This window comes from Lissotriton helveticus, chromosome 5_1 (genome assembly GCF_964261635.1).
Source record: "Lissotriton helveticus chromosome 5_1, aLisHel1.1, whole genome shotgun sequence".
NCBI classification, from domain to species: Eukaryota; Metazoa; Chordata; class Amphibia; order Caudata; family Salamandridae; genus Lissotriton; species Lissotriton helveticus.
The window spans coordinates 1,931,018,629-1,931,046,165 of NC_136065.1; the positions used below are offsets into that span (position 1 = coordinate 1,931,018,629).

The following is a 27,537-nucleotide window of genomic DNA, read 5'->3' on the forward strand; positions in this document are numbered from 1 at the left end:
TCTGTTAACAGGATCTGGTGATAAGCTGATCTTAAATCTAATGTTGAAATTTTTTTTGCCCCTCCTAACATTGACACTAACTCATTTATGTTGGGTAGAGGATGACAGTCAATTACAATATTGGCATTCAGCGCCCTTAGATCTACACATAGCCTTAATTTTTGATCCGGTTTTCTTACCAAAACTATGGGCGAAACCCACTCGGACGACTCAATTGGTTCAATGATGCCCTCATCTAATAAATTCTTTAACATGCTTTTAAGTTCCTCTCTGATGTTGATTGGTACACCTCTGAGTTTTTGTACAACTGGTGTATGGTTTCTTTTAAGAACAATATTATGTGAAAAATGCTTGAGCTTCCCTAATTTTTCACAAAACACTGAACCAAAAGATTTTACTATATTTTTAGCCTTTTCAACATAGGTAGAAACAATATTAGATGGTTCAACAAATGAAACAGTACCCATAAGATTGTCATCACAAAGTGAAATAGGATCTTTAGCACGTGGATTAATCAAAATTCCTAATTTCCACTGATCTAACCATCCTAACACATTAACACCCCTGAGAGAAATGTACAATTTTATGTCAGCTTTCCTATGTCTAAATTGAATATTCACTTGAAAAAAACCAAGAATATCAATTCTTGTACCTGAAAAATTCTTTGCAGAAATATCAGATTCATTCATTTCATTCAACACTAAGGACTTAGTTAAAGTTTGTTCAAAATATTCCTGAGTAATGATAGTCCAAGGCGAACCAGAATCCACCATAAGGGACAAATCACTTCCACAAATATTGAAAATACAATCAGGTGCTTTAAGGTGCAACAAAGCTTGTTCATCAATGATGGATACTACAAAACCATTAGAGATTGATTCAGTATTATAGATTGTATCTGCATTTGCTTCTGCTACAGTAGAAACAGAACCCTTATTATGAATTTGAAAACGTCTGTCTCTACACATGTTTCCAAAATGACCAATTCTTTTACAAAAATTGCATTCCTTTTTAAGTGCTGAACAACCTGGAAAAGAAGCATAATGAGATTTGTTTCCACATCTAAAACACATTCCTTGTATATTACTATAGTCCTGAGACTTTTGTGTAAAATTACTTTTAGATCTGGAAGGAACATATTTTGTAGAAGGTTGGTTAGTAATAAATGTGTTATCTTGTCTATTTTTAATGGCACAAACTTCTTCTTCAGGTACTTTCTTTTCTGTATCATTTCTAATAGTTTTCATCCATAAGTCAGATTGTTCTTGTGCTTTAGCAGTTGCGATCGTCTCAGTAAGATTGGGATCACCCATAACCCAGAGTTTGTCTTGTATCTTTTTGCATTTCACATGTACAATGATCTGGTCTCGAATCATTTCATCTGTTATCATACCAAAATTGCAATGCAAACTTAACGATCTTAAAGAAGTTAAAAATTCATCAAAAGTTTCATCATCTTTCTGTTTTCTAGTGTAGAATTTGAAACGATTTAGGGCAATGCTAACAGTGGGTTTAAATCTTTTCTCAAGTCTCGCTAAAGCTTCAGTGTAGACATTCATTGAATCTCCACTACCATCACTTTGAGAAATAATTGGTGGTAAAGATCTGAAAATAACTTGTCCTTCTGAGCCAAGGCAATGTAAAAGAATACTCTTCTTCCTTTCAGAGCCCATTCTTTCACCATCAATTGCTTTCATATATGTCATGAATTCCTCTTTCCACCTAGTCCACGGCATAGGTGGGTCTCCTTTTAGTTGTAAAAATTTAGCAGGAGGATCAAATTGCATGTTGTAGTCAACGAAAACTTGTAAATATTATATTATAAATTGTAGATGGAAATTTATGATGCAATGCTGAAATTCTGTAAAATTAATATAAATATATATATATATATTTTTTTTTTAAAACAATCCCCAAAATGGTATGTATTTTCCAGGTATTCCAAGTATTCCAGGTAAGAATGTAAAGTGAGGAGTAGTAATATATCGCACACGCTGTATTTTTTATGAAGTCACAGTCTTAAAATGAATCATAAAATATTTTGACACTCTCCCAAAATATGTATGATGAGAGAATGACTTACTTTAATGCATTGTGGAAGGTCGCGTTGAAAAACGAGGTTTGCAAACGTGTTAATTCCTTGAAAATAACTTCTTGGGTTGGTGGCGTTGTCAAGGAAACGCCTAAAACAGAAACGAAGCTTTGGAAATGATGCGGACACGTGATGAACGTCGCACGTCAGAGCGCTCAACACGCATGCGCTGACAATTCCAGGTGCGCTCGAGCAGAAGTCATCGGATGTTTGTACTTGAATTCTACGCTTGAAAAATAGGTAAATAAGTTGAAAAATCAAGCGAAAACGTTAAACGAGTGCCGCTATTGACTGGATTAAGTTTATAGAAGTGCTATTTGAATTAAAATGACATAAAAATTTCGTAGTTGAAATTGAAGTCTGCAAATGCGATATATAGAATAAAATGCTTGTAAAATTGAGTAAAGAAAGTAGAATTCAGCCGCAGGTGCAATCTTAGCACGTTAACATTCAAATTCAGCCGCAGGTACAATCAAAGTACATGTACTAGAATAAATTGAAGATGGTACATACCAGAATTTCAGCAAAATAAGTAAAATAGTGAGTTCAACACCACTGAAATCCATGCTGCTTAGTGGTGATTTCCCTCGTCGCCATATTTTGTTGAATAATTATGAAAATCCAATGAAGTTATGATGTATTTTATTAGCAGCATGGCAATCCATCCACAGGTAACAGAGTACAGCTATATCTGATTTCTCCAACAGCAACATATCAGTTCCACTAACATGTGGAATTCAGAACACTGTTGAAAGAAAACATGTCGCATGCAGTGGCATGCGGCAATGACTAAGACACTTAAAGAAATACGACATGAAATAAGAATACAACAGCTCCTGTGCTCACTCAATTGGCAACAAAGGACAACGCGCTCCTGCAGGTGTGAAAATGAATGCAGGAATGTAAGCGCTCCTACGCTCGACAATATGTAGTATTGACAGCGCGCTCCTGCGTGTGTGAAATCAAACTGTAGAGTTGCAAGTGCTCCTGTGCTCATACTGTAGACCCCACTGGTACCGCTAGTCAGTACTCACTGGGCTGCTGCGGTACGCTGGAATCCAAAATTGTTTGAACAGGCCAGCTTCGCTCGATAACAGGTGAATCCCCGATGGATACCGCGGAACAAGAAGAGAGGCTTGCAGGATAGAAATAGAATAACGCCGGAGAGAGAGGGGCGGCGAGGAAGAGAGGGGAGAGCGACGGGGAAAAGACTTAGAGAGGGGGGTGAGAAGATGGGAGATCGTGATAGAAACGGAAGAGATTCGGAGGAGTGTAGAGAGAGTGAACAAGAGAGTGAGGGGACGGGTGATCATGATACAGAGGGCGTGTAACCCCATGTGCAACGTTTTCAGAATAGCCATGGCCTGGCCTTTCACTTCCCCTTTCTTTGTACTGTAAATCTAGCCTCAGACCGGGACTGACAGCGGCCACCCTATTTCCCATAGTCCATTGAACCAGCCAAGTTCCACAACAGTGCTATCCCTTCTACTTAAACCTGGCGTCTCCAACAAGTGGCTTGTGAGCTACCAGTAGCTCGCCGCCTACCAATGAGTAGTTCTCTTATGTGCAGCCTACTAAACATGAAAGCCTTTGCTTGGTCGAAATATTATTAGTTTTTCAAAATTTAAATGCATATATTTGAGACAAAAATGTGTTTTTTCAGAACTGACAGGGTGATGTTTGGAGAAAAAGCATTTACATCTTCAAAATAAATTTAAAGCTGTTATTTAAGTTGGAGAGATGTATCACTCATATTGTTACCTTGGTGCATGGTGACTGCTGCTATGGCTGTTATGCATAAGCAATGTAGATGCAATGCAAATTTATAGTGTTTATTTACTTTACTGCTGGCAACCCTGCCTAATGCACTGATGTATTTACTGCTGACAGTCTTTGATGGACTATCACATCACTTATAGTAGCTCGGGATACAATGCCAATAGCTCTAACTTTGGCAAAGGCGAAACCGTTGCATTGTAAATGCTTGTTTTGTTATAATGTTGAATCTGCTGGTGATAGAAAATAAAGAAAGATGAGCATAATCCTCGCCTCCAGTCCTGCCATAGAATTTCTATGCATTTTAAGAAATTAAGATGAACAAAAACAAATATTTGAAGAAACATGGGGTTAGTATACCAGATGCCATTAAGGTTAGGACTTTTGAGGTATGTACAAAAGTTTCGATCTCTGGTTTGCTGTCCTTAATTCTGTGAGCCTCTGCCATATAATATTTCGCCCAAACATCCTATATTTTCCGCTTTTTCTTTAAACAAATTCCTATTGCTCCAAAGAGTGTAATCAAGTAATAACAAAATCACTCTGTTATTGCCTTGAAGCACTTCCTCCTGGGAGTATTTGAATATTGGCAGAAGTAGTGGTCAGCAATGGATGGGGAAGACATCTCTGATTTTTGACAAAATGGACTTTGATGAAAAGAAAAGTAATGCAGATAGTGCAGCTTTTTTGGACCTGTGGTCCTTCCTTGATGGCATGAGGCCATGTATCAATGCAATGCTGACTTTAGTGAGGTGGCGCTGTTTCTTGTGCCCTTCAGCTTGAATCTACTGATGTGGAATGTTTTATGAGCTATAACTGTATTGCTTTAATCCTAGGATAACATCTGCATGCACCTGACTAACTATTCTATCAACAAACACAGTGAGAATTTCATCCGGGATGACAACTCGGGCAGTAAAAGGTATTACCAGAAGAACGTGACTTTCTGTAATGTGATGCAACGTTCTTGTCTTGGGTGAGGTGCATGTGATTGTAAGGTAAGGTATGGGTGCTGAATACAGTGTATGAACTGTGTAAGTTGTAGGGTACTGGGCAGGACGTATGTAAGCTGGTAACCATTTACATGCCTGCCAATTAATATGTATGTGGCTGGTGAGGTGCAGCTAAGAGGTGCAGTGTGTGCTCTAAATGTGGTATACACAGATCCACTAAAATTATGCGGCCGCTGAAGACTAAATTATGAAACAGAGGTGACTAAATTGTGCTGCAGAAAAGGCAAATAATGCAGGGATATGCCTCGCATTCTGCTATAGAAAGAAAATTATGCATATTTATCAGATCCTATTAATATTCATTCATTCATTTAAACTTTATTCGGTTATTAGATAAAAACAACCATAAAAGTACAGTTAATACATTACATTTCAAAATATTCGTAAAAACAATATTAATAGGGACAAAAAATAAAATATGCTCATCATATTTCATTAGGTGATCGATTTTGGAGATCTAAAAACATTTTTAAAATACACAGAGAGAGATGCAACAGTTAATATGTTATCTAATCTTTGAATTGCTAAAAAAGCAGGGCGACACTGATTAAATTCCATGATCTTCAATATGGGCACAATCCATCTTCTCCTAGGGATTGTGTAAAATCTACAAAAAAAGAGGATATGAATGTCTGACTGCTCAGACGAATCATCACAAGGGCACTTAATAAGTTGTTTTGACCAATTGTTCATATTGGGGAAACTGAGGGATCTGAATAACTAATTTAACCTAAAACGCGTTAATAAAAACCTTTCAAAGTCACTCATTTTTAATCTGATGTACGGTTGCATTTGGTCTGAGATCATTATTAATTGATGCGCGACCACAGTTTTTTTTACATTTCTATATTGGTCAGACCCCCCAGGATATAGCGGCATGGAATAGCAAATTTAGCGGCACAAAAATGGAAATTTAGCGGCACAAATATGGAAATTTAGCGGCAATTTTGCGGCATTTTATGTGGCCATTTTTCCTACAACAAACACAGATATCTTAGTTTTTTTAGTTATTTAACAACATGAAGCTATGTATATTTGGTTTCTTTACAATGTAGACACTTTGGGGCAGATTTACAAGCCCCTTGCGCTGCTTTTTTGAGCTTGGTGCCACTGTACCTGCTGCACTAATGATGGCTATACCTATCGCCCCTTTTATTAGTAAGCACGTTAAATAGTGCAGTGTATTTTGAACACAACCTGATATCCCACCGGATGCCCGTTCGACAGACCTAACCACTAGAGAAAGAGCAGTCAAAACCGCCAAGTGGTCACTTGCTACACAGTAGCGAACTGCATGTTGGTACTTGTAGTTTCGTTGCAAAATGTCAGCCTGCAAATCGTCTCCGCTTTAAAAGCGGGGACTGGTTGAAGTTGACACCCATGACATGGGGCCACTTGACGCCCGTGTTAAATTTCTCGCCTCTAGGATTTTTCCCATGGCTCACTCCCAGGGGGAAATGGTCTGCAATAGGTGAGCTCAACCCTCAGACTTCATCCCTTGTCCAGCGCGCCTCTGCAGATACTCCGTCCCGTTTGCGCCTCAGCTCTCTCGGCTGAGTGGTTCTGTCTGTTTATCTTGAGGGACAAACATCTCTGCACGGCGCTCCGTCTCCAAGCCAGCGAATAGGGTGACCAACTGGCATTGGTGCAAATTCAGGACGGTGAGTGTAAAAATTCAGGACAAAGGGTCAACATTCAGGACACAAATTCAGGACAGGAGCTCAAAATTCAGGACAAAACTTCAGGACAATAGGTACGTTTTACAGACACATCAGAGGTCGCGCAATAGTATATAAGTAAGCCCAGCCATTTCCAAACATATTCAACCGATTGCAAACCTATCCATCATGTATCCTTCCATCTATCATTTCACTCATCCATCCCTTCATCCATCCCCTCATCCATCCTTTCACTCGTCTCCATTATCCATCCACCCTTTCACCCTATCCATCTGTACACTTATCCATCCACTCTTCATCCCATCCATCCATTCACTCATCCATTCAGCCATTTACCCTTTCACCAATCCAGCCATCCTTTCACTTACTAATCCTTCCACCCATCCACTATTTTAGTCATCCATCCATCCTCCCTTTCTCTCTCCATCGACCCTTTCACTTAGCCATCCTTCCTTCCATCCATCCTTTCACCCACCCATCATCCATCCATTCATCCATCCATCCAACCATCTGTCCTTCCCCTCATCATCCATCCTTCCCCTCATCACCCATCCATCCTTTTCCCTCATCATCCATCCATCCTTTGCCCTCATCATCCATCCATCCTTTGCCCTCATCATCCATCCATCCATCTACCCACCCACTCTTCATCCATCCATCCTTCCCCTCATCATCCATCCATCCTTCCCCTCATCATCCATCCATCCTTTCACCCACCCCCTCATCATCCATCCATTCCCTCATCATCCATCCATCCATCCATCCATCCACCCTTCCCCTCATCATCCATCCTTTCACCCACCCCCTCATCAAACATCCATCCATCCATCCCCTCATCATCCATCCATCCATCCTTCCCCTCATCATCCATCCTTCCCCTCACCATCCATCCATCCTTTCACCCACCCATCCATCCATCCATCCTTCCCCTCTATCCATCCCCTCATCCATCCATCCTTCCTCTCATCGATCCTTCCCTTTATCCATCCATCCTTCCCCTCATCCATCCTTCCTTTCATCCATCATCCATCCTTCCCCTCATCCATCTTTCCCCTCATCCATCATCCAGCTACCCTTCCACCCATACATCCAGCTATTTAAATTTTCTCTCCATCCTTCCCCTCTCATCAATCCATCCATCCTCTCTCATTATCCATTTATAGAATCTTTCATTCATCCATTCACCCCATATCCTGGAGTACTGAAAGGTGCCATTGCTTGTTTGCCTTCTATGGCCTGTAGTCCTTTTTTTAAATCGGAAAATTGATACTCTGCTAATTCTTTAATCTATAGAATAAAACCATGATTTCATAGTATGCTCATAGAGAGCCCAGCGTTTTTGCACTAAACTTCAGCTTTAAGGAGAAGCTTGCTACGATCCAATGCTAAAAATCGTACATGGATGGAGCACTTAGTGCAACATCTTTAAAGCAAGGTCAGACATTTTGCTAATACAATTCACATTAGAGTAGAAGTGCAAGCACATAGACAGTTCCGGGTGTGCATGCTGCAGATAATCTCTCAGCAATGCAAGATTCGAGTAAAAAAAAAATATATTAACAGATTTAAGGTAGCGTGTCTTTTGTTTTCAATTTAAATTGTTCTCCGTTTCTTTCCCAAATTGACTTGCTGACTGTGTTTAAAAACAATTTGCCAGGTCAGTAAATGAGCCTTCTCACAGGCCTAAGACTCGAAGTTCCTATTCCTGTCACTGCAAACCCTTTCACATTACACTCGAAGGAGAACTGCTCTGTCCGATTCCTGCTCCATCCTCTGTGACAACAACCCATCCCTCCCTCCCCTCCTGTTGATGTGCAAGGTGAGGGCTCCCATTGTCATTCTTGTGGGCCAGGAAGAGGTGCGAACGAGCACAGTCCCGGGCAGCTCTGAATGACAAAGAGCCTAGACCTTCACACTGCCAGCTGCAGCCGAGCTGCTTTAACCCTCTGACCCCAGTGTCTGTAGATCATCTACAGGTGTGGGGCAACCGGTGCATGTCTTTGGATAAAGCAGACCCCCCAGGATATAGCGAAAAATGCCGCGATTTTTACAAAAATGTCGATTTCGCTGGCATTTTTGTAAAAATCGCGGCATTTTTTAAAAAGTGCCGATTTCGCGGCAAATCGCGAAATCTCAAAATCGCGATATCCTGGAGGGTCTGATTGGTTCTGCGCTCTCCCAGATACCTCATGCATATACCCTTAACCGCATGCGTGAGGCCGCAATTTTTGCGCTGTGCGGCTTTTTGCGAAAAGCCGCGTTACATGACGAGCTGAGCTCGTCATCAGCATGCGAGCGGTGCAACTCATGACGAGCTCAGCTCGTCATGCGCATGGAAGGGGTTAAGGACTTTTCTGGGGACATCGCTCAAACGTGCGGGATCATCATAATATTCCAGATAGCCTATGTTTGAGGAAAACGTCATTACATAACTTAGCCATCCCACCTTAACACCATTCTCTAATCTCATCACGTCCCTTAAAATAGAGCGGTTGAAGGCACACTCCTCGGTGGTCCAGACCCTATGCCACAGAAGAACCAGTGCAACCATAATAATATCTTCTAAATATGGCTTCCCTAGTTCAGCGTGGCAAGCTTATGTAGAGACACTGTCTGGGACTGCTAGAAGGAATTTCATAAAAGTGTTTTCCACCACCTGCAATGATTTCGCGTTTGCATATCCCCATATTCCCGCGCCATATGTGGCAATTGCCACACAGGTCGCTCTGAACACGATTAAAAGCTCCCCAATTGGTTTTTTGCCTATCCTTTTACTAAAAGTTTTCAAAGCCATTATCGATTTGCAAAACAATAATCTCCTAGTCTTTATTGCACTGTTCCATAAACCAGATTGGTCAAATAAAACACCAAGGTATGAGAAGGTTGGGGTATAATCAAGTGGTCTTGAATCATTGTATATTACTTTTTTCTTTCTGTTTGGCCCAGGGCTATAAGTCATACAGAAAGTTTTAGTACAATTGATTCTCAGGTCCAGGTTAGTCATAAATTCTGAAAAAGTGTTAACCATCTTTTGCATGGCCAGGGGCGTCCTGGCCATCAGAACCGCATCATCAGCGTATAAGAGCGCTGGGACAAATCTTTTGCCAACCAGCGGCATGTCCCTGCATTCCTGTAACAATATTCTTTCTACATCATTAATATAAATTGTAAAAAGAAATCGAGCAAGGACACAGCCTTGCCGCACTCCTCTTGCAATGGTGAACGGATCAGTACACTCTCCATTTTTCCCGTACCTGACTCGAGCTGAAGCCCCCGAATAAAGTTCCCTGAGAAAACTAATTATATTTTTCTCTACCCCTAGTTTCTCTAGGATCAGCCATAGTTTAGTGTGGGTGACGCAATCGAAAGCTGACGTTAAGTCAATGAAAGTTAAAAACATGCGACCACCCTTGGCTTTGGTGTATTTTTCTAAAAGAACGTGCAAATTAAGGCATTGATCAATAGTACCGAGGCCTTTTCTAAAACCATAATGTAGATCACTAATTATTGAGTGTTCGTCAGCCGATATTTGTAATCTATTTAAAATCACACGGCCAAAAATCTTAAAGGTTGAGTCTAACAATGATATAGGGCGATAGCATTGGCAACTTGATCTCTCTCCCTTTTTAAATATTGGTACAATTATCGACTCACACCATGAACAGCCATTTGAACAGGATGCATTAAAAAGTTGGGTAAGAAGCGGGCCCCACAGATCCGTATTGTTCTTATACAGTTCAACCGGGACCTAATCGGGGCCTGGGGCTTTTACTCTTGCGCTTTCTTTTATACTTGCGTTTACTTCATTCAAGGACATACCCAAATCCAATTTAATACTAGTATGTACAGTGTCCTCCATCATAATATTCTGGGTTGGGAATTGATCCCGTTGACTGACAGCACTGTACAGATCTACATAATGCTTGACCCACTCAGTCTCGGAAATGGCTATTTCTACCCTGGCCTTTGTTTTATCTGTTAAAAAAGGGGCATTTACTGTTTTCCAAAATGCTGCCGCATCTCTACTCGAGGATGCCTCACACAATATTAATATTAATATTCATCGAAAAGAATGTTTTTAACCTTTCATGGAAGCACTGGAACACCATTTTATATATACTGTCTTTTCTAACACCCATAGAAAAATGGTTTGTGCAAAACGTACAGTGTTACAGACTGCAAAAAAAGGTCTAAAGGTGATGATAAAGGGATGGGACTTTTGTAGTCTTCATATTTACCTTGTGTTTTGAAATTAGAGTTCATCTTCGATTTTACGATGTGCCCACACTATAGGCGTCTCAATGCACCTCTTCCCATTAGGAAAAAGCCTGCAGACAATACTGTCTCACTTGGTGGCCCCGTGAGATTCAAGACATCAGACCTTAAATAAGAAGTCAAATGTTTAAGATTTTTTCAGTACACTGATTACCTTCCTGAAACAACTGCTGTTTTTGAACTTTGGCTGTGTTGTAACATGATTTAGCACAAATAATGAAGGAGTAGGTTTTCTTAGCAAAGAAGAAATATTATTTCCATGCTCTTTAAATATGTTATTATTTCTTTTATGCTGCACATAAAAGCTATTCCCCTGTAAATCAATTGGGGCGTCTACACCTCAGCTAATTCTGACAATTCTAATACCGGAATACAGCAATCAACAATTGAAAGGTTACCTGTAAATTTGCTGCACGAGGTTGTGCCTTTTTAGGTCTCGCGTACGCAGCGCATGCGCTGTCTCGTCGAGAGGAAGCTCTGTCCACTTTCCGCCTATCTTTTTGATTGGCCGAAATTCTAAATGCTGCAATCTGATTGATTTTCAGCAACTTAATCCTGCCTCCTGACTTCCATGTCATAATTTTTCTCCTTACATAGCTATCTGTCCCTTTACTTTTAAAACTCTTTTCTTCCCCTGCCTTCCCCCGTTCCTTCCGCAGTCCGTAAGTTCTCTGCCCATCACCACCCCCTATCCACTTCCGTTCGTACCTTATTCAACGCCTGCACTTTTGTTTATAATGCAATAGGTCTCGCGTAAATACGAGTCCTATTGCATTTGTAAATGCTTGTATTCTCCTCTTATTGGCTCATTGAATTTGAACTCTTTTTTGCCTGACTTGTCCAGACTCTCGCATGTGCGTGATGCTTTATATCGTACGCATGCGTGCTCAAAATCTGCCTCTGATAATACTCCTCCCAAGCCTGATAAACTGCGAGTCTGCCCCCTTTACCAACAAGCATGCTGAAATTTGCAGTCCTCTCGCATTGGTTCCTTGCTGCTGGATTCAACAGTTTCACCCTTACGGCATAGTCCACACATTGTGCGCATTGACAGTCAGACGGCCGTGACTGTATAATCCTCCTCCCGGGGTTTGTGAGGGAGTCATCAGTTTGGCAAGAGCCCGGTGTTTACCTCCTATCCAAATTCCAGGTAATCTTGAACTGTGATCTGCAGGGCTTGGATGATTTGTGGAGTGCTCAGTATGTGTCATTAATAATAACAGAGTAAAGCATGTTGTGGCTTTATGCTTTGTTTTTTGGAGTGCTTTCTTCTAAGTCACATTTCAATTTAGGCTTAGGGCTTCTGAGAGCCATAAGATTTTACAGCTTGAATCTGAACAATGCTGCACGCAGTAAATTTTATTGTATAAAGCCGCAGTGGGAATGGGTTATTTCTGAGTGTTGTTCGTCGAGTATGCATTTACTGTGAGAGCATGTGCAGCTCTGGTCATTATAGTTGAGACGGAATCCAAACACTAAACAAAAACCGCAGCAACTGCGCATGTGCATCGAGGTCCGTGCTGCACTGAGGGACACAGTAAAGTGCAGGGGATGGAATCCGCATGTAGTCAGTGACTCCTGACCTAGTGACGTGTTTGTGAGTGCCTCGTTCTTAGAGGACGGCTGGCCAGTGACTCGTTCATGAGCTGTGTTGGCGATGGACCTGATCCCAACAGTGGCACATAAAGCTGAGTGATGGGGGCACTCTGCTATAGAACCAGATATGTTTTTATTGATTAGGGAGAATATCTCAAGAGTGGTGTGGATGCAGCAGTTACACCCATATTAAGTTCTCCTCAATCACTGCCCTTGGAAAAGAAGCTCCCAGGTGAAGAACAGTCTGACTAGCTCCATGTTTAGAAACCTAAATGGAAATAGCCGGGTAAGGTTTTGGTTGTTTTATTCTCTCAACCACTGGCCTCCCCCAGGAGGCAGGAACTGCTGATACTAGAACCCTCCCTTTTGGACTCACCCCAAGATTCCTCATTCCTAGTACATTCCACAGCACCCCAGAACACCCAACAAAAACTTGAAGCAGAGGTAGTTTATTTAGCTCAGAATATACCAAAGTTGGCGGTCCTGGACCACTGGGATCTGCACCATATTTCTGCTGTTTGAAGACTTATTGGCAGATAAAGTGAAGGTGGCTGATTGAAAGGGAGCAGTTTTTGCAGCTACTCATGGATTGCGTTAATAGGACTTGTGCAGTCGAAACTAATTGTCCACAGTCAATGAAGTATGGGAGTTTTTCATGTACTTGGCATTTACTAAGAAAGTGTCTGCAATCTTGTTCATGGAAGTTGCAAAGGAAGCCCAAGCTGAGAGGGTGATCAGGAACTTTGCCATAGCATCAGATATTTGATTATTATGCAGGTTTAGCCAGCTTCAACATCCCCTGGCAGTCACCTCAAACCAACAAAATGGTATCTAAACACAAACAGCACCTGTCCTGTTTATTTTTTGGGGGGAGTTTTATATAGTGCAAGCTCAACTTGAAGGTATCAGAGCACTTTACATGACCACCAGTTTGATTACAGATGGACGCTTGCATTTTGTTGGGCACGGGGAGATTAGGTGATTTGACCAGAATCACAGGATGTTGAGCGCCCCTGCAGAGACTTGTTATTTTAGAAGCTGCTGCCTCTGAAGCATAAATGTCTTCTGAGAAGGACACAAGGTGCCTTACACAATTAATGTACAAGTATAAAATATAAAAATCGCTACTCATTTTTAACCTTTGAGTAATTTGCTTTCGATGCTAATTTTTGCGAGCACGATAAAATCAGAGCTGCCCCGGCAGCTACCAGTTAATCTTTGTTATGAGGCCAGTCGTGGGAGAGAAAGAATTTGTATTCCACCCTCAATGGAGACAAGTTCAGGATTTTTACACGTTATCAACGTTGAAATGTTTGGAAAATCATTTATTTTCCCATTATGACAGTGGAAAAGTCTTTACTGCAAAAACAACTTTGACTATCTTGATAAGGTCAAGGGACGCAGGAGGCGGACTTCCGCACTTGGTGAGCTTATTTAAGCCACCGAGGGCGCAGACAGGTTAGAACTATTGGCCTGCGTTCTCTTTGCTGCTGTAACATTTTAATTGTGCTTATTTTAGAAACTTACTCGCGCTGCTGGTCATCGCGCCACAGAGCTGTTAGAGCTCGCTAAATTCGCGCTGCTTACCTGGTGTCGGCTCCATAGGCCGGGGAATTGGACAGGCTTACTCGCACCCTAATTGGTTTACACCCGCATTCGGCGGGTTACAGACAGATTAGCGGGTCCGGGGGTGAAGGCTGGGAGCACTTCGGGCGCCATCTTGATAAGGTCAAGGGACGCAGGAGGCGGACTTCCGCTCGGTCTAATACCATAAAAGAATGGCTGACCAAGCGCGCAGCGGTCACGCGCAGCGGGCGCGACGTAGGCGCGCCAGAGGTGCGCCAGAGGTAAGCCCGTTTGCGCCCGTTCGAGCTATGGGCGCGCATCGGGCCTCTTCCTCTGGCCTTCCGCACTCCCCTCGCTTAGTATACTCTCGGGCTGCCCTGTTGGAACTGCGATCGAGCCAGGCGTCCTCGACTCAGAAGGCCACTGCTTTACCTCTGCCTCGCTCTCTGTCTTGCGGACTGCTTAACGTTCGGTCGCTTTGCAAGCACCACACAGAGATTGCCTTCCTTATTGAGTCCTCGGGACTGGAGGTTTTATTCTTAACTGAAACCTGGACTCGCGAGGACTGCCTGGTTGAATTGGGCCTGGCCTGCCCCCCAGGCTTCAAAATCATTCATACTCCTCGGCTGAAGAGCAGAGGCGGTGGAATTGGTGTCATTTACAGAGAAACGCTGGGGCTCCTCCAATTTAAAATTGGGGAGGTCCCGGGCTTTGAGCTGATGGGATTCTCTATTAAAGATCCTGAGGGAACACTGCTTACAGGCGTGCTGTGTTATCGTCCGCCGGGCTCTGTATCTTCCCTATCAGATTTCATCGACCTGATATATGACCTGTCTAATACCCACTCTAAGCTGCTGGTCCTAGGGGACTTCAACCTATGGCAGGGTGGTCCGCTGGATGGTACGTTTACGACACTCTGCCAAGCTCTTGATGACATTCAGTTGCAGCAACTGGTTCGATCAGCGACTCACAGAGGGGGTCATGCCTTGGATCTGGTCTTCGCTGACGCACAATTAGTAGTGGTCAATGACATCCTATGTCAATACTGGACCGACCACTCACTGGTTGCCTTCTCCCTCCGCATAGGGGTCCATCTTTCGGGGGAAGTTGGTGTCGGACAGGCTAAACTGGGCAGACCTTGGTCCCGGCTATTAAGTTCATCTTCGTCGCTTTCTCTACTACCAGATAACTTCTGCTTGAGTAACTCGGTGGAGGAAAGTTATCTTACTTTGTGCCGGTCTATTACTAACACGCTAGACAAGGTTGCGCCCCTTCGTAAGTCTCGAGGCAGACTGAACCGGGCTTGCCCCTGGTATATGGAGGAGCTGCGGCAGCTGAAATTGAGCTGCAAACGCGCTGAGAGAGCTTGGAGGAAGCAGTACTCGACCTCAGCAAGGGCCTCGTTCAGGCTGGCACTGCAGGGCTACAAGGCGCAGATTAAGTTGGCTAAAGCGGCTTTTCTGGAAACCACTCTGAACCAGGCGCCTAATAAGTCTCATGCCCTGTTCAAAATCGTCAGGGACTTGTCCCATCCCGTGTGCGTGGCCAACATGGTCGTTGCGTCACAGGCCCTGTGTGACTCCCTGGCGGGTGCTTTTGAGGAAAAAACTGCTAAAATCTTAGATGGCTTAAAAAACTCTTTGCCTCCTGCTCTCGGCCTGGGAGCTCCTGTTAGCCCGTCCAGTCGACCCCGGCCGGTTGTCTCTGGCCCTGGTCTGGGAGCTCCGGACGGTTTACCCAGTCAACCCCAGTCGAGTGATCCAGCTCTTAGCTTGGGCGCTCTCGGCTTGGGAGCTCCGGCTAGCCTGTCCAGTCGACCCCGGCCGGTTGTCCCTGGCCCTGGTCTGGGAGCTCCGGACGGGTCATCCAGTCGACCCCAGCCGAGTGCCCTGGTTCTTAGTTCGGGAGCTCCGGAAATTTCTTCCAGTCGACCCCAACTAAGATCCTTTCCTAGTCCTTCCTTTGAGGAATTTTGCAGCATGGCACACACGGTATCATCGGGTTCTCCACTCGATCCACTGCCTCCCAAATTCTGGAAGGCATTTCAGGCGGAACTTTTCCAGCCTTTATATTCCATCTGCCTCCAGTCCTTGGATCTGGCTAGTGTTCCCGAGTGCTGGAAGTTAGCTGTAGTGTCTCCTCTGCTTAAGAAACCAACGCTGGATCCTGCCTGTCTTTCCAATTACAGACCAATTTCCTTGCTCCCTTTTCCTATTAAGATCATGGAAAAATGGGTGACCCGTTCACTCTCAGGCTTCCTGGAGGAAATCGGATGGTTCGATGAGTCACAGTTTGGCTTCCGTCCTGGTCACGGGACGGAATCTGCACTGGTAACCGTACTGGACAATCTTCGTTCGCGTGTCGACAGTGGTCGGGCAGCCTTCTTAGTGCTGCTCGACATGTCGGCCGCGTTCGACACGGTTTGCCATCGGACCCTCATCGGGAGGCTTGAGGAGTGCGGGGTCACAGAGGGAGCAAGATACTGGCTGGTATCCTATCTTAGCAGCCGGCAGCAGTTGGTCTCGCTACCTCCATTTCGATCGGAGCCACGGAAAGTAGGGCAGGGGGTCCCACAGGGCTCGGTCATCAGCCCTATACTTTTTAATTTGTACCTTCGCCCTCTGGTCCAGCTTATAAAATCTTTTGGTGTCTCGGCTTTTAATTACGCTGATGACACCCAGCTGGTTTTTTCCCTGGAAGGAAATAATGCGGTCCCGTTGGAGACTTTCCACTGCTGTATGGCAGCCACAGCGGACTGGCTGCGGGCCAATTCCCTTTAATTTAACAGCACAAAGACGGAGGTGCTCCACTGCTCCATGTACCGGATCCCGCGGGTACTCCCAGAGAACTTTTGGCCTGCGACTTTTCCCGAGCCAGTGTCGGCGGCGGAGTCAGCTCGTAACTTGGGGGTGATCTTCGGCCCAAATCTACAGCTTGATATGCACGTCAACAAAACCATCTCTACGTGCATGATGCTGCTACGCATGCTGCGTAAAGTTCTGCCCCTTCTCCCCGCTCAGGCCAGGCCGGAAGTAGTTCACGGGACCATACTAAGTCGTTTAGACTATTGTAATGCGCTACTTCTGGAGGCTCCAAAAAATCTGCTGGGGAAGTTACAACGGGTGCAGAATATGGCCGCCAAGTTGGCTCTTTCCCGCCCTAGCTTTAGCTCTTCTACTCTAGCTTTAAGAGATCTACACTGGCTACCGGTGCACCTGCGTGTAGTGTATAAGGCGGCGTGCCTGGTGTTTAAGGCGGTACATCGACAGGGTCCAGTGCTTTTGCAGAATATGTTTGCCTGGTACTCTGCCTCGCGGCCCCTCCGCTCTTCTTCGGCACAACTGCTTGTGGTCCCGAGGTTTCAGAGAGTCAGAATGGGTGGCCGCTCATTTAATGTTGCAGCGGCCAAACTTTGGAACTCCCTGCCACTCTCTTTGAGAAGCCACAGGGATTACTTTCCGTTCAGGAAAGCTTTAAAACGCACCTCTTTCCTAGAAATGTCTGAGCAGTGAAAAGTGTTGTTGACCGAAGTTCAAGCGCCAGGATGCCCTTTGGGTGACAGGATTGCGCTTTACAAGTACACCTACATACATACATACGACTATTTCTCCCTCTAAATGCTGAGCTGTAATTAAAGGTAACATGCTCGGTTTGTGTCTCACAAAACCCGTTGTGGGGACCACCTCTTCCGTATGTAAAAACAAATATTTTGTTAATTAGACAAAACGTGTTAAGTTTCTGGCAAGACTTCTCGCAGGGTTCAGCAGAGGAGACCCACATCTTTAGAGTATCCAAGCGCTGGTTCGTCTCACCTTTACCAAAGCCAGTTTTTATTTTAAAAAAGGGAAAAAATTGATTCTGCACAGTAGCTTTATATAGCCTGGGAAAGTGTGCATAACACTGCTTTGATTTCGTAACGTAAATGAAAACCTCATAACACAACCTACTCACATCGGAGATTGTTCACTAGTACTTACCATTTTGCACCAATGTACAAATGAGACGATTGGTGTTTGCTGCTCGTCAAAAAAAGGGGGGAGCAGGCAGAGTTTGCTCAAGGTCACTTTATGTTCTTCAACGAAGAAAAAACATTCCACTTTTACCATCCAATGCTCATTGCGATGCTAATAATGGGCTCTTCGGAGGAGCCTAGCAACGAACGAAGATGGCCGCATAAGCCCTCGGCTCCGATGACCTCCGCCTATTGCTTGAATATCCTGAAATATATCCTGCTTTCGCGCCTCACCCCCGTGCGGGGTAATCTTTGCTGACACTGGCGGTGTGGTCCCGAGAACTTTCCCACCCTGATTGGCGGAGTTGTGTCATGTGAAAGATCTTGGCCTGGAGTCGCCTGTAAGCCGGGACCTCGCTTAATGACCCAGCCGGGTTGCGGTGCATCAGAGGCGGCTGGATACCCCAGACGCGGTCCGGACGATTAACCTGGAGGATTTCCCAGCCCTATGTTGGTGAGGTGCCTGAGGTCCTCTACACACTGCGGGGGTGTGCGTATCCTGAAGGTGGCTGAGAGGTCGGGGGTTCCCTTCCCGGAGGTTGGCCGGCCCGCCGGGTTGGTGCTGCCGACCGAGAGGCCCCGTCACTGCTCTGAGGTGAGCCTTCACTCCCCGCCTGCCCGACCCGCACTTCGGTCCCCCGGGAGAATCGGGTGCTCTGAATTTACATGTCTGGAGCTGACTGTGTGGAGGCGGTGCGGGGTGATGAAGAGCCGTCTTTGAGGACCTTGATGGCCGCCATTAAGGAGCTACGATCCTTCATGGTCTCTACCCTCCAGAAGACGATCACGGATGCCATCGAAACTGCCCGATCGCGCAAGGACCCTGACCTGCCTGATGCCCCTAAGCTGGCTGTTTTGTCTACGCTATTCCCGGCACCTACGAATCGAGACTCCCTTCATATCGCAACCTCGCAATTGTCGCCTGGAACACAACGTGCTAGTGATCCTATTGTCCCGGAGAGACGCCCACCATTATCGGCGCATCCGTCCACAAACGTGTTTCTGGTTTTCTCTTCTCCTGAGCCTACGGCTAATGCAACCCGGCGGATGCTGCGAACGTTCTTCGATTGTTTTGACTTTGCCCAGAGTTTGAGCTCGACATGGTCGTATTTTGGCTGGAAGACGGCTGGTGTCATGGCGGCTGTGGATCGTGACGGACTGCGGTTCTTGATCGGACTCCTTATGCAGGTTCACAGACTGGCTGGGACTTTTACGGGATACGTGCTGGTGCAGTTGGCTGTACTCACTGTGAACACTCAAAGGGGTCAAGGGTGAGACTGCTGTAGATCTCGACTTTAGGGGTGCATGAAGATCGGGGGATCCGCCATTTTGTTGTGGTGGGGCGGTGTCGGACGCCTTCCCTGGGTTTTATTTTAAATAACTTGCTTATAGAATCGCTAGGCTTAGGACTGGGGCTGTGCGTCACAGGGGGGGGGGGTAAGGGGACCGAGCGCAATTGTGATTTTTCTCCTCCTCCGTCTTTTTTTATTTTCTTTTTTCCTTTTTCTATCTTTATATATTTCCCTTTTCTTGCTATATTTCGGGTTTTTTGACACTGGGCGACAGGCACACTGCTAGGGGGGTAGGCCATGGCCATCTGCAGAGGTGCAGGGTGGAGGGAGGATGGGGTATTATTGTTTTTCCGTTTCTTGTTTCTATGGCCTCTTTTTTCTTCATTGGTTTAACTGGATAGTTTGTTTCTTTTCTCTCTTTTTGGGTTCTGGGATCGGTACAGTAAATTATCTGCTTTTGAATTCTTGACGTTGGACCGTGGGCTTCGCTTATAAGTGTTCTTCGTTATGCCTCCCCGTGTACGGGCAATAGCCGGGTGTGCTTAGGGTTTGATTGCATGTGTATGCTGACTGCCCGCCTCAAAGATGCCGATAGATATGTTGTGTTTGCTTACTCACACGCCTGATTGTTTTCTATGATCTAGATTCTGTGACTGATCCCTCCTTTCTTTCTCGTTTTCTGCTCTTTTTTGTTATTATATTGAAATTCGTTCCTTCTAACGGTCAATATCCTGTTTTAAAACTTTTAAATTAACCTCATTCATCCTGCGCAAGATTTGGGTGTACTGAAACAGTCCTGGTCTCTAATCCTGCTGCCGTGCCTCCGGGATGTTCGGCTGAATAGCTGTGTGCACCCTGTTTCTAAATAAAGGTTTAAAAAAAAAAAAATAATAATAATGGGCTCTTCCCCTTCCAAACATGAAAGATGAGACTCATGTAAAGGTAAAATTAGTTTACTCTGTTGCCTATTACATAAACTGTGACAATCGTGCAAACAGTTTGAACAACTTCTACGTCGTGCAATGTCTTTTCATAAGGTGAAATGTCAGCGCCACCTGTTTGCTCCATCGCTGAACAAACAATGTCGTTGCCAATGGATATAACGCCTCCCTTCACCGGGGCGCTGCATTATGACCCGGGGTCCCTAAAGGCTTGGGGGAGGTATTCATAATGAGCGAATCTTGCAAAAAAACAGTAAAAAAAGAAGCGCTAACAAATATTTTAAAGAAAACATTAAGCTATACTTTAAAAACATTTCTGTTCCTTTCTACTCCACATAACATTAGCATTATAATACTTTACTTTATTAATAACTACACCACTAAACTCATCAATATGGCGAGAGCGATTGGCATTGCCAATGCTTGTTTATATTACCATGCACAGACCTGAGGTGAGCACTCCAGCTACTTCTGCTGCACATTCTTGTCACGTGACGTGTACTTTGGAGCAGCACTCACAGAGAAAGCGGGACTACTGCTTGCCATGCTTGACATTTGCTACCAGTCGGACTTCTCTCCAGGAATTGGCTTCAGTCCCTTTGAACTCCTTTTTGGCCACCCTCTCTGGTACCCCTCCTACTCTTTAGTTAAGAAAGGAGAAAGAAACCCACTCATGACGGATTATGGGCTGGCTAGTCCTGAGGAATAAAAGGGCTAAGCGCATGATTAAAACATGGACCAATATTCAGGCTAGCCAAAAACAGATAAAAGGGTGGTATAATCAGAAGACCAGTCCACCCATCTGCCAGGAGGGAAAGAGGCTATTTTAATCAAGCCTACAAAACCTGGAGCATTATAAGAGAGCATTTTAAGAGAGATCGACTGGTCCTTCCACTGTTTTGAAGATGAGCAGTGAGGTCAACTACATCTTTGCCGTTATGATCCCCAGGCCTTCCATTGAGTACTTTGTGGCGACCTGCTACACCAGAGTAGATATGGCTGACATCCTTGTGGCATTTGGAAAAGATGAAGGGGGAGTGAGATACTTTCTAACCTCCTTCAAAGAGTAGGTAGAGATGGCATAGTGGAGAGAGTGCGGCTCTTTCCCATCGTGTCACCTGAAAACTTCTCTTTGAACCTGCGGTTGTCAGAGGAGACACTGGGTGTCTGTTGCCACCCAAACCCACATAGTCATTCTTAAGCCTCACTGTGTACTAATCCCACTTTGCAGATAGCTATGGCAGTAGAGTTGCTTTTTTGGACAGCAATGACCTCAAGGAACAACCCAATACATTCATTAAGGTTGAGGAATGTGAACATGGCTTAGAGTAGCTGAAATGGGCTCATTAACAATAGGAACCTTCAGGAAAGGTTCTTGCAGGTTGCTATTTGTTGTGCAGAATCACAAAAGGTCAGAACACTCCGTTACCTTTATCAGCTGCTGAGAACAAAAATGGGCACCGATAGGAGTGGTTTGGCAATGTTTGGTCCTTGAAACAATTTTCACTCTGCTTGTTTGGCGTTTAACTACCAGTAGAGATTCACATATACCACTGACATTATCTTGAGGGCCTATAGAGAGACAACCCGAAGTTGTGGCAATGGGGTATTTTCAGTCAGGGTTGAAACTTTATCATGGAATGCAAAGTAAGGCTTTTCACCAGTGGACAGACATTCAGTTGCTTAGAGTCTCCGCCATTCTCCCGAGTTAACTATCCTAGTATATTCCAGAATTAGTATACTGTTGCGATGTAGATCCTAAGCTATGTGAAGCATGGTATCTTCTGCTTTTTGGTTCAGGTTTTTCTTTCTTTGTGTGGTATTTGACTCCTCTTTGGGGGGCTCCAATCTCCAAAGACACAAAGGTGAGTCTGGTGATGTGCACTTAGAGAGCCTCTGGCTACTGTCTGAAGGATGCCCAAAGGTTCTTGAAGGGTGACCTCATCCGCTTCTGGCTACTGTCTGAAGGATGCCCAAAGGGTCTTGAAGGGGGACCTCATCCCCTTCTGGCTACTGTCTAAAGGATGCCCATAGGATCTTGAAGGGTGACCTCATCCGCTTCTTGTGAGGAAACCACCTAGTTGATAGTCTTTCAAAAGCTGTTGTCTACCCAGCTGCAGATGTCTACCACCTCCCTTAAGAAAATACCTTGCTGACCCCCACAAAGGCACCATATCTACCTCACTATGAGTATGTGACATTATTGAAGCAAATAGGATCCCCTTTAAAGTTAGAGGCAGCTTTTGTTGTTGGAGGCTGCTTTCCTCGGGGCGAGAGGGATGGATCCTGGATGTGTCCTAGAGAGACTGCACATTTACTGTCAGGACGCCTGGGGTGGGGGCAGAAGTGGAGATAAACCCTGGATATGACCCACAATGGCATATTTTCCCTCCTTGCACAGGAACTGTCAGGATATCTTAGTAAAGTAAATGCTCCCCGCAGAGACATGCAGTGATCTGCAGCCCATGGATTCCTGTCGAGGCAAGGCTGACTCGGTCTTGCATCCTTTCAAGTTCAGTAAACTGAGTAGCAGGATATTGAGTTATAGATGCATCTGTCAGGTATAGAACTTAGAAATAGCATACTATTGTGAGTATCACTAGATTAAAAAAATAAAAGTTATTATCACGCCTCCCAAAGCCTGTGTCAAGAATATAATGTTCAAATAAGGAGTGATGAACAAACTAAGTTCTCTTAAATGTGACTCTCTCCAGTCGGCCTGCCAAACCGTTTTGATGCCAGTGTGAACATGGACATTCACCTTGACATTTAAACTTGGATAACGGAATTTTTAGGATTGGGAGCCCCTTCGCCATCAGCCCCCTGAAGCCAGCCTATTGAATTGAACTGGACTTCGTGCGCCAGTTAGCAGTCTTGGTGGTTGGGTGGGGGAGGGATATTCTTTCTTCTATCTCTCTTTTCCAATCTGGTGGGAATAATTCCTCTGTAATATGATATAGTCAATTAAATAAATCAGTGGGTTGACAGCCCGAGAGTCTAGAGCTTTCAATTCTGAAATTGAATTTTGTCCTAGTTTTTCAAGGTTGATGACATTTATATTGCTGATTTGATTAAGAATGGAACCCATTTCACACATAAATCGGTTTCTGGTGTGAATGTTGATTGCTCAATGTTATTGTTAATAGTACTAATCCTGCATCCTATTAAGTACCTACTGGGAGGGACATTCTCCAATCTGATGTTTTTGTCTCTAGAAAACTCTCAACGATCAACAAGTACCTGCAGAACCACGGCTACAACACAGCGCAGATCTGGGAAGACATTGAAGATGTCATCATAAAAACTCTGATCGCCGCTCACCCGATCATCAAACACAACTATACCTCTTGCTTCCCCTCCCACAGTGCAGGCAGTGCTTGCTTCGAGATCTTGGGCTTCGACATTCTTCTGGACAGGAAGCTAAGACCCTGGCTACTGGAGGTGAGTCCACAACTAAGGGAACCCAGAGCCTGTCACCCTTTGATGACTCTGTGTAGGCACAAAAATGTATTTCCCCAAAAAATACTAGTGTCATGTGTGATGGCCAAATTTCGTTAAGATGGAAGGCTTGCATAGTAATATCTTCGATAGCCAAGATATCCCTCAAATTTGGACATATCGCCCCTCGGGGGCACATTATATAGTAGTTGTCCTTCAGATTTTCTCGTAGGGCACATTGTTCGACAATAGGATTATTCCTCAGATTTAAATTGATTTTGTATAGTTAGGTGAAAGTACTATCAATAAAATGTGAACTGGGCTTATTTAATTAGATATTGAGACTATCTTTTAGACTTGAGGTATACAAGAGTGCTGTTAATAGTAAATATGTTGAATTATTTCTCATTTATATTATACATTAAAGAAAAAAGAAAAAAACTGTACAAAATGTGACTACTTTCCCATCGGGAGATTTCCACCTACAGATGAAAAGTTACTAGTAATACCTTAACACTTGAAAATTATGTTGTAAGAAGCTCCATCCCCTCTTGTGATGGGCTGGTGATGTAGACATCAAAGCCTACACCTAAATGTAAATCTCCACTTGGAAATGGAGAACAGCAAAATAGTGAAGGGTCACACCTAGATGCAGGAGCAGATTTGCACCCGAGTAAATATACATTTGTATAATTTACCTTTTTGAATTTGCCCCCCATACTTACATTAATTTATCTCTCCGTTGCCTTGTCTAACTGCTCTTAATAGCATCCAAGAATTCTCAAAAATGGCCAAAAGCAGCATATCTGATTGAGACATCTAGCTGCAGATTCCTTAACGTAGTATATCCCCAGGCGTGAGACTGGATCCGGAAATTTTTTGCAGCAGCACCTCTACGTGCCGGGGGCGGCGCCACACGACCCCACCCTGACGTCGTCCTCGTAGGTGAAGTCAGCGGGGTCAAATAGGTCCCTCCCGGTGCACTGATGTCAGTTTCCTTCTTTTCGGCATGCAATGCGGATCCCCAGTGAGTTCCTCTGAACTGTTTTCGGGCCTTAATTTTCGGCGCTTCGCATCAGGAACAGTGTGCGATGCCTTCGGGCTTCAAATCTTGTAATTCCTGTTCGCAGCAGATGTCCGCGACCGACCCGCATCTTATTTGTATGTGATGTCTGGACGAGCACCATGACTCCACGGAGTGCGAAGCCTGTCAATGTCTGAAACCGAAGTCTCGGCGGGAGCGCTGTATGAAGCTTCTCTCGGCACGGCTGTCCCGGTCGGAGTCGTCTCGCCCCCCGGCTGCAGGTCCCTCTACTGTAAACCGGTTCCGCTGTCGATCACCCTCTGGGGTCTGGGCCCGTCGTTCTCCACTTGGTAAGTCAAGGCGCTCGTTGCCTAGGTCTTTGACCTCGCCTTCTGCTGTTGTCAGGGGCTCTGCTTCCCGGAACTTTCCAGACGTGCGCTCCCGACGGTCGCCCCCCTCTATCCGCCCTTTCCGGGTGTGGGGGCGACTCGGGCCCAAATGGAGGCCTATGCTACAGCCTTGCAACCTCCCTTGAGTCCCCTCCTGTTCCTGGGGCTTTCTCGGACCCTCCGTCTCTTGTGGGGTCTCCGGACTCGCCGGCATGTTCGTCCCCGGTGCCAATTGAGCCCTTGCCTCCCAGGAACGTCAGAAATGTGGTGTCATTAGGGCGCGGCCCTCCTGGGTCCCCCTCTACGTCCCATGGCACCTCTGCCGCGCTGCATAGCCCCGCGGGGCTGCCTCTGGCGCCGCAGGTGGTTGCCAGTGCTATAGCCCTGACTTGAGCACACCCTCCGCCTCCGCTCCTTTCTCCGGAATCGGAGCCTGCTCTGAATGAGGCGGAGCTGGTGCCGGAGCGGCGCCGGAAGATTGCCTCGCCCGCCCTGGCGTCCTCTTCTTCTTTAGCGGTGGAGCTTGTTATAGTTTCGGTGCCGGACGGTGCCGACTAGACGCAGGAGGCTGGCGAGTCGGAGTCTGACAAGGCACAATCGGCGTCGACACGTGTCGTTTCGACGCCGTGTCAACGCCGAGTTCTGGATTCTTCTATAGAGGCCTCTGGAGATGGTTCGGTGCCGCCCTCCCGCCCGGCGTCGCCGGAGCTAGTGCTACCAGTGCCCCCCTTGGAATTTGTGGAGCCCCCTCAGGAGCTCCCAGATCCGGTAGTCTGTTCGCCTCCCAAGAGCCCCGCCAGGATCCTCATTCTTACATGGGGCTCCCTTCTGTGGGGCATTGGGTGCACCCTCAGTGTCTTGGGAGGGTCAGCCTACAACCCTCCCCCACTGATGAGCTCTTTTCCCCTCCACGGAGGGCTACTGAAGCTGGTGTGACTTTTTTGAGAGTGGTCTCTACGGCCACCCACATCTTAAATATGCAAACCCCCACTTCCCCCTTGTCCGAGGACCCCTTTCTGGAGGTCCTCCACCGTGGGTCCTGCAATGTGGAGCCACTTTTGCCTTTTGAGGCATCCCTCTATGAGGCCCTCTTGGGTACCTGGGTCTGCCCTTGTTCAGGTGATCCGGTGGCGCGCTCAGTTTACACCGCCACCACCCAACTCTGCATGATCCGGTCTGTCTTTTTGGGCACCCTGATGCGCAGGGGTTTGTGTTACAGACTGCCTTTCCTTCTCTGCCCCCTTTATTCACTTCCTCCCTCTTGGGAGTCCAGGTGGCTTGCATCCGGGGTAGGAATGTCTTTGCATCCACTAGTGCAGCCCTCTGGTCTTTAAATGCCGTGTGTGTTTTGGCTCGGGCTACTTCTGCCCTGTGGGACTCTTCAGAGTCTTTGCTTACTGCCACCTCCGAAGGTGCCTGCGCTGATCTTCTTCACTCCATTCGGGATGGCCGCGACATGGCCGAATTCACAATCCGTTCAACCTTAGATACTGCATATTCTTTGGGCCGAGCCATGGTGACTTCTGTTGCCTTAAGGCATCACGCTTGGTTGCGAGACAGTGTCTTCCCTGAAAATATCCGGGAACGTCTGGTTGATTTACCCTTTGATGGGTTTTGCTCTTTGATGCTCATGTCGAGTCTGCAGTTCACCGGCTGCTGGCGGGCTTTCAGCCTCCCGCTTAGATCCATTTAGGCCTGTGTTCTGTGGTACTTTTTCATTTACGCATCCATTAGATGCGCTATGTGTTTAACATAGGCGGTGAGCCTCTAGATGTGGTCTGTGTTTAACATGAGCAGTGTGCCTTACGTCTTTCTTACATGTGGTCAAGTGTGTTTACCCTTTTGTTAGCCTCTCTTGGATGCATTTTGCTTTCGATTGCCTGTTGGACTTCTGTGACCGTGTTTCGCAGGTTGCTGTGTCCTCTGCTTGTGGCTTTCATCCGGTAGTTCAGCTCGGTAACGTCATTCCGGCCTGGAACTTTGTTCAGGGGTTCGGTTTCTTGCTGCATTCTTTTTGACCTGGCTTTTTACCCTAAGAGGTGTCCCCGATTGTCCGGGGTATACATACTACATGTGGGCTACTTGTACGCTATTATATAGCCTTGCTTATTTCCCTGGGCCTGAAGATACCGGTTTCCTTGGTTTCCTCTTCCTACGTTGCCACCTCTTGTCATGGTTGCAAGTTGGACCAATATATCCATGTATGGGGGAGCCCTTTTTAGGTGGTTGCAAGTTCCTATAGGTCCTCCTTTCTTCCACTTCCTGGAGTGTTTTTCAATGGTCATTTGTTCCCTTTTTGGTGTTCGACACTGTGTGTGTCTTTTGGAGTGTTGGTCTTGGCTTTTAAGACTCTTTCCACCATCCGTTAACTTGGTGTTTTTGGCCTCTCCTTTCAGAGTGACCTACTCTGGTTAGTACCACGCCTGTGGGACAGTTCTTCTGAT

The 27,537-nt window shown here is 45.5% G+C and overlaps 1 protein-coding gene across 3 annotated transcripts in view; it reads left to right on the forward strand.

The window, feature by feature from the left end:
* The window catches only part of TTLL6 (tubulin tyrosine ligase like 6), a 533,521-nt gene that overhangs the window by 305,874 nt on the left and 200,110 nt on the right, over positions 1–27,537 (forward strand). For all 3 annotated transcript variants that reach the window (XM_078641428.1, XM_078641430.1, XM_078641429.1), the window contains 2 exons: positions 4,705–4,790; positions 23,458–23,683. In XM_078641428.1, the coding sequence (XP_078497554.1) occupies positions 4,705–4,790; positions 23,458–23,683 (312 nt within the window). The remainder of the gene's footprint in view (positions 1–4,704; positions 4,791–23,457; positions 23,684–27,537) is intronic.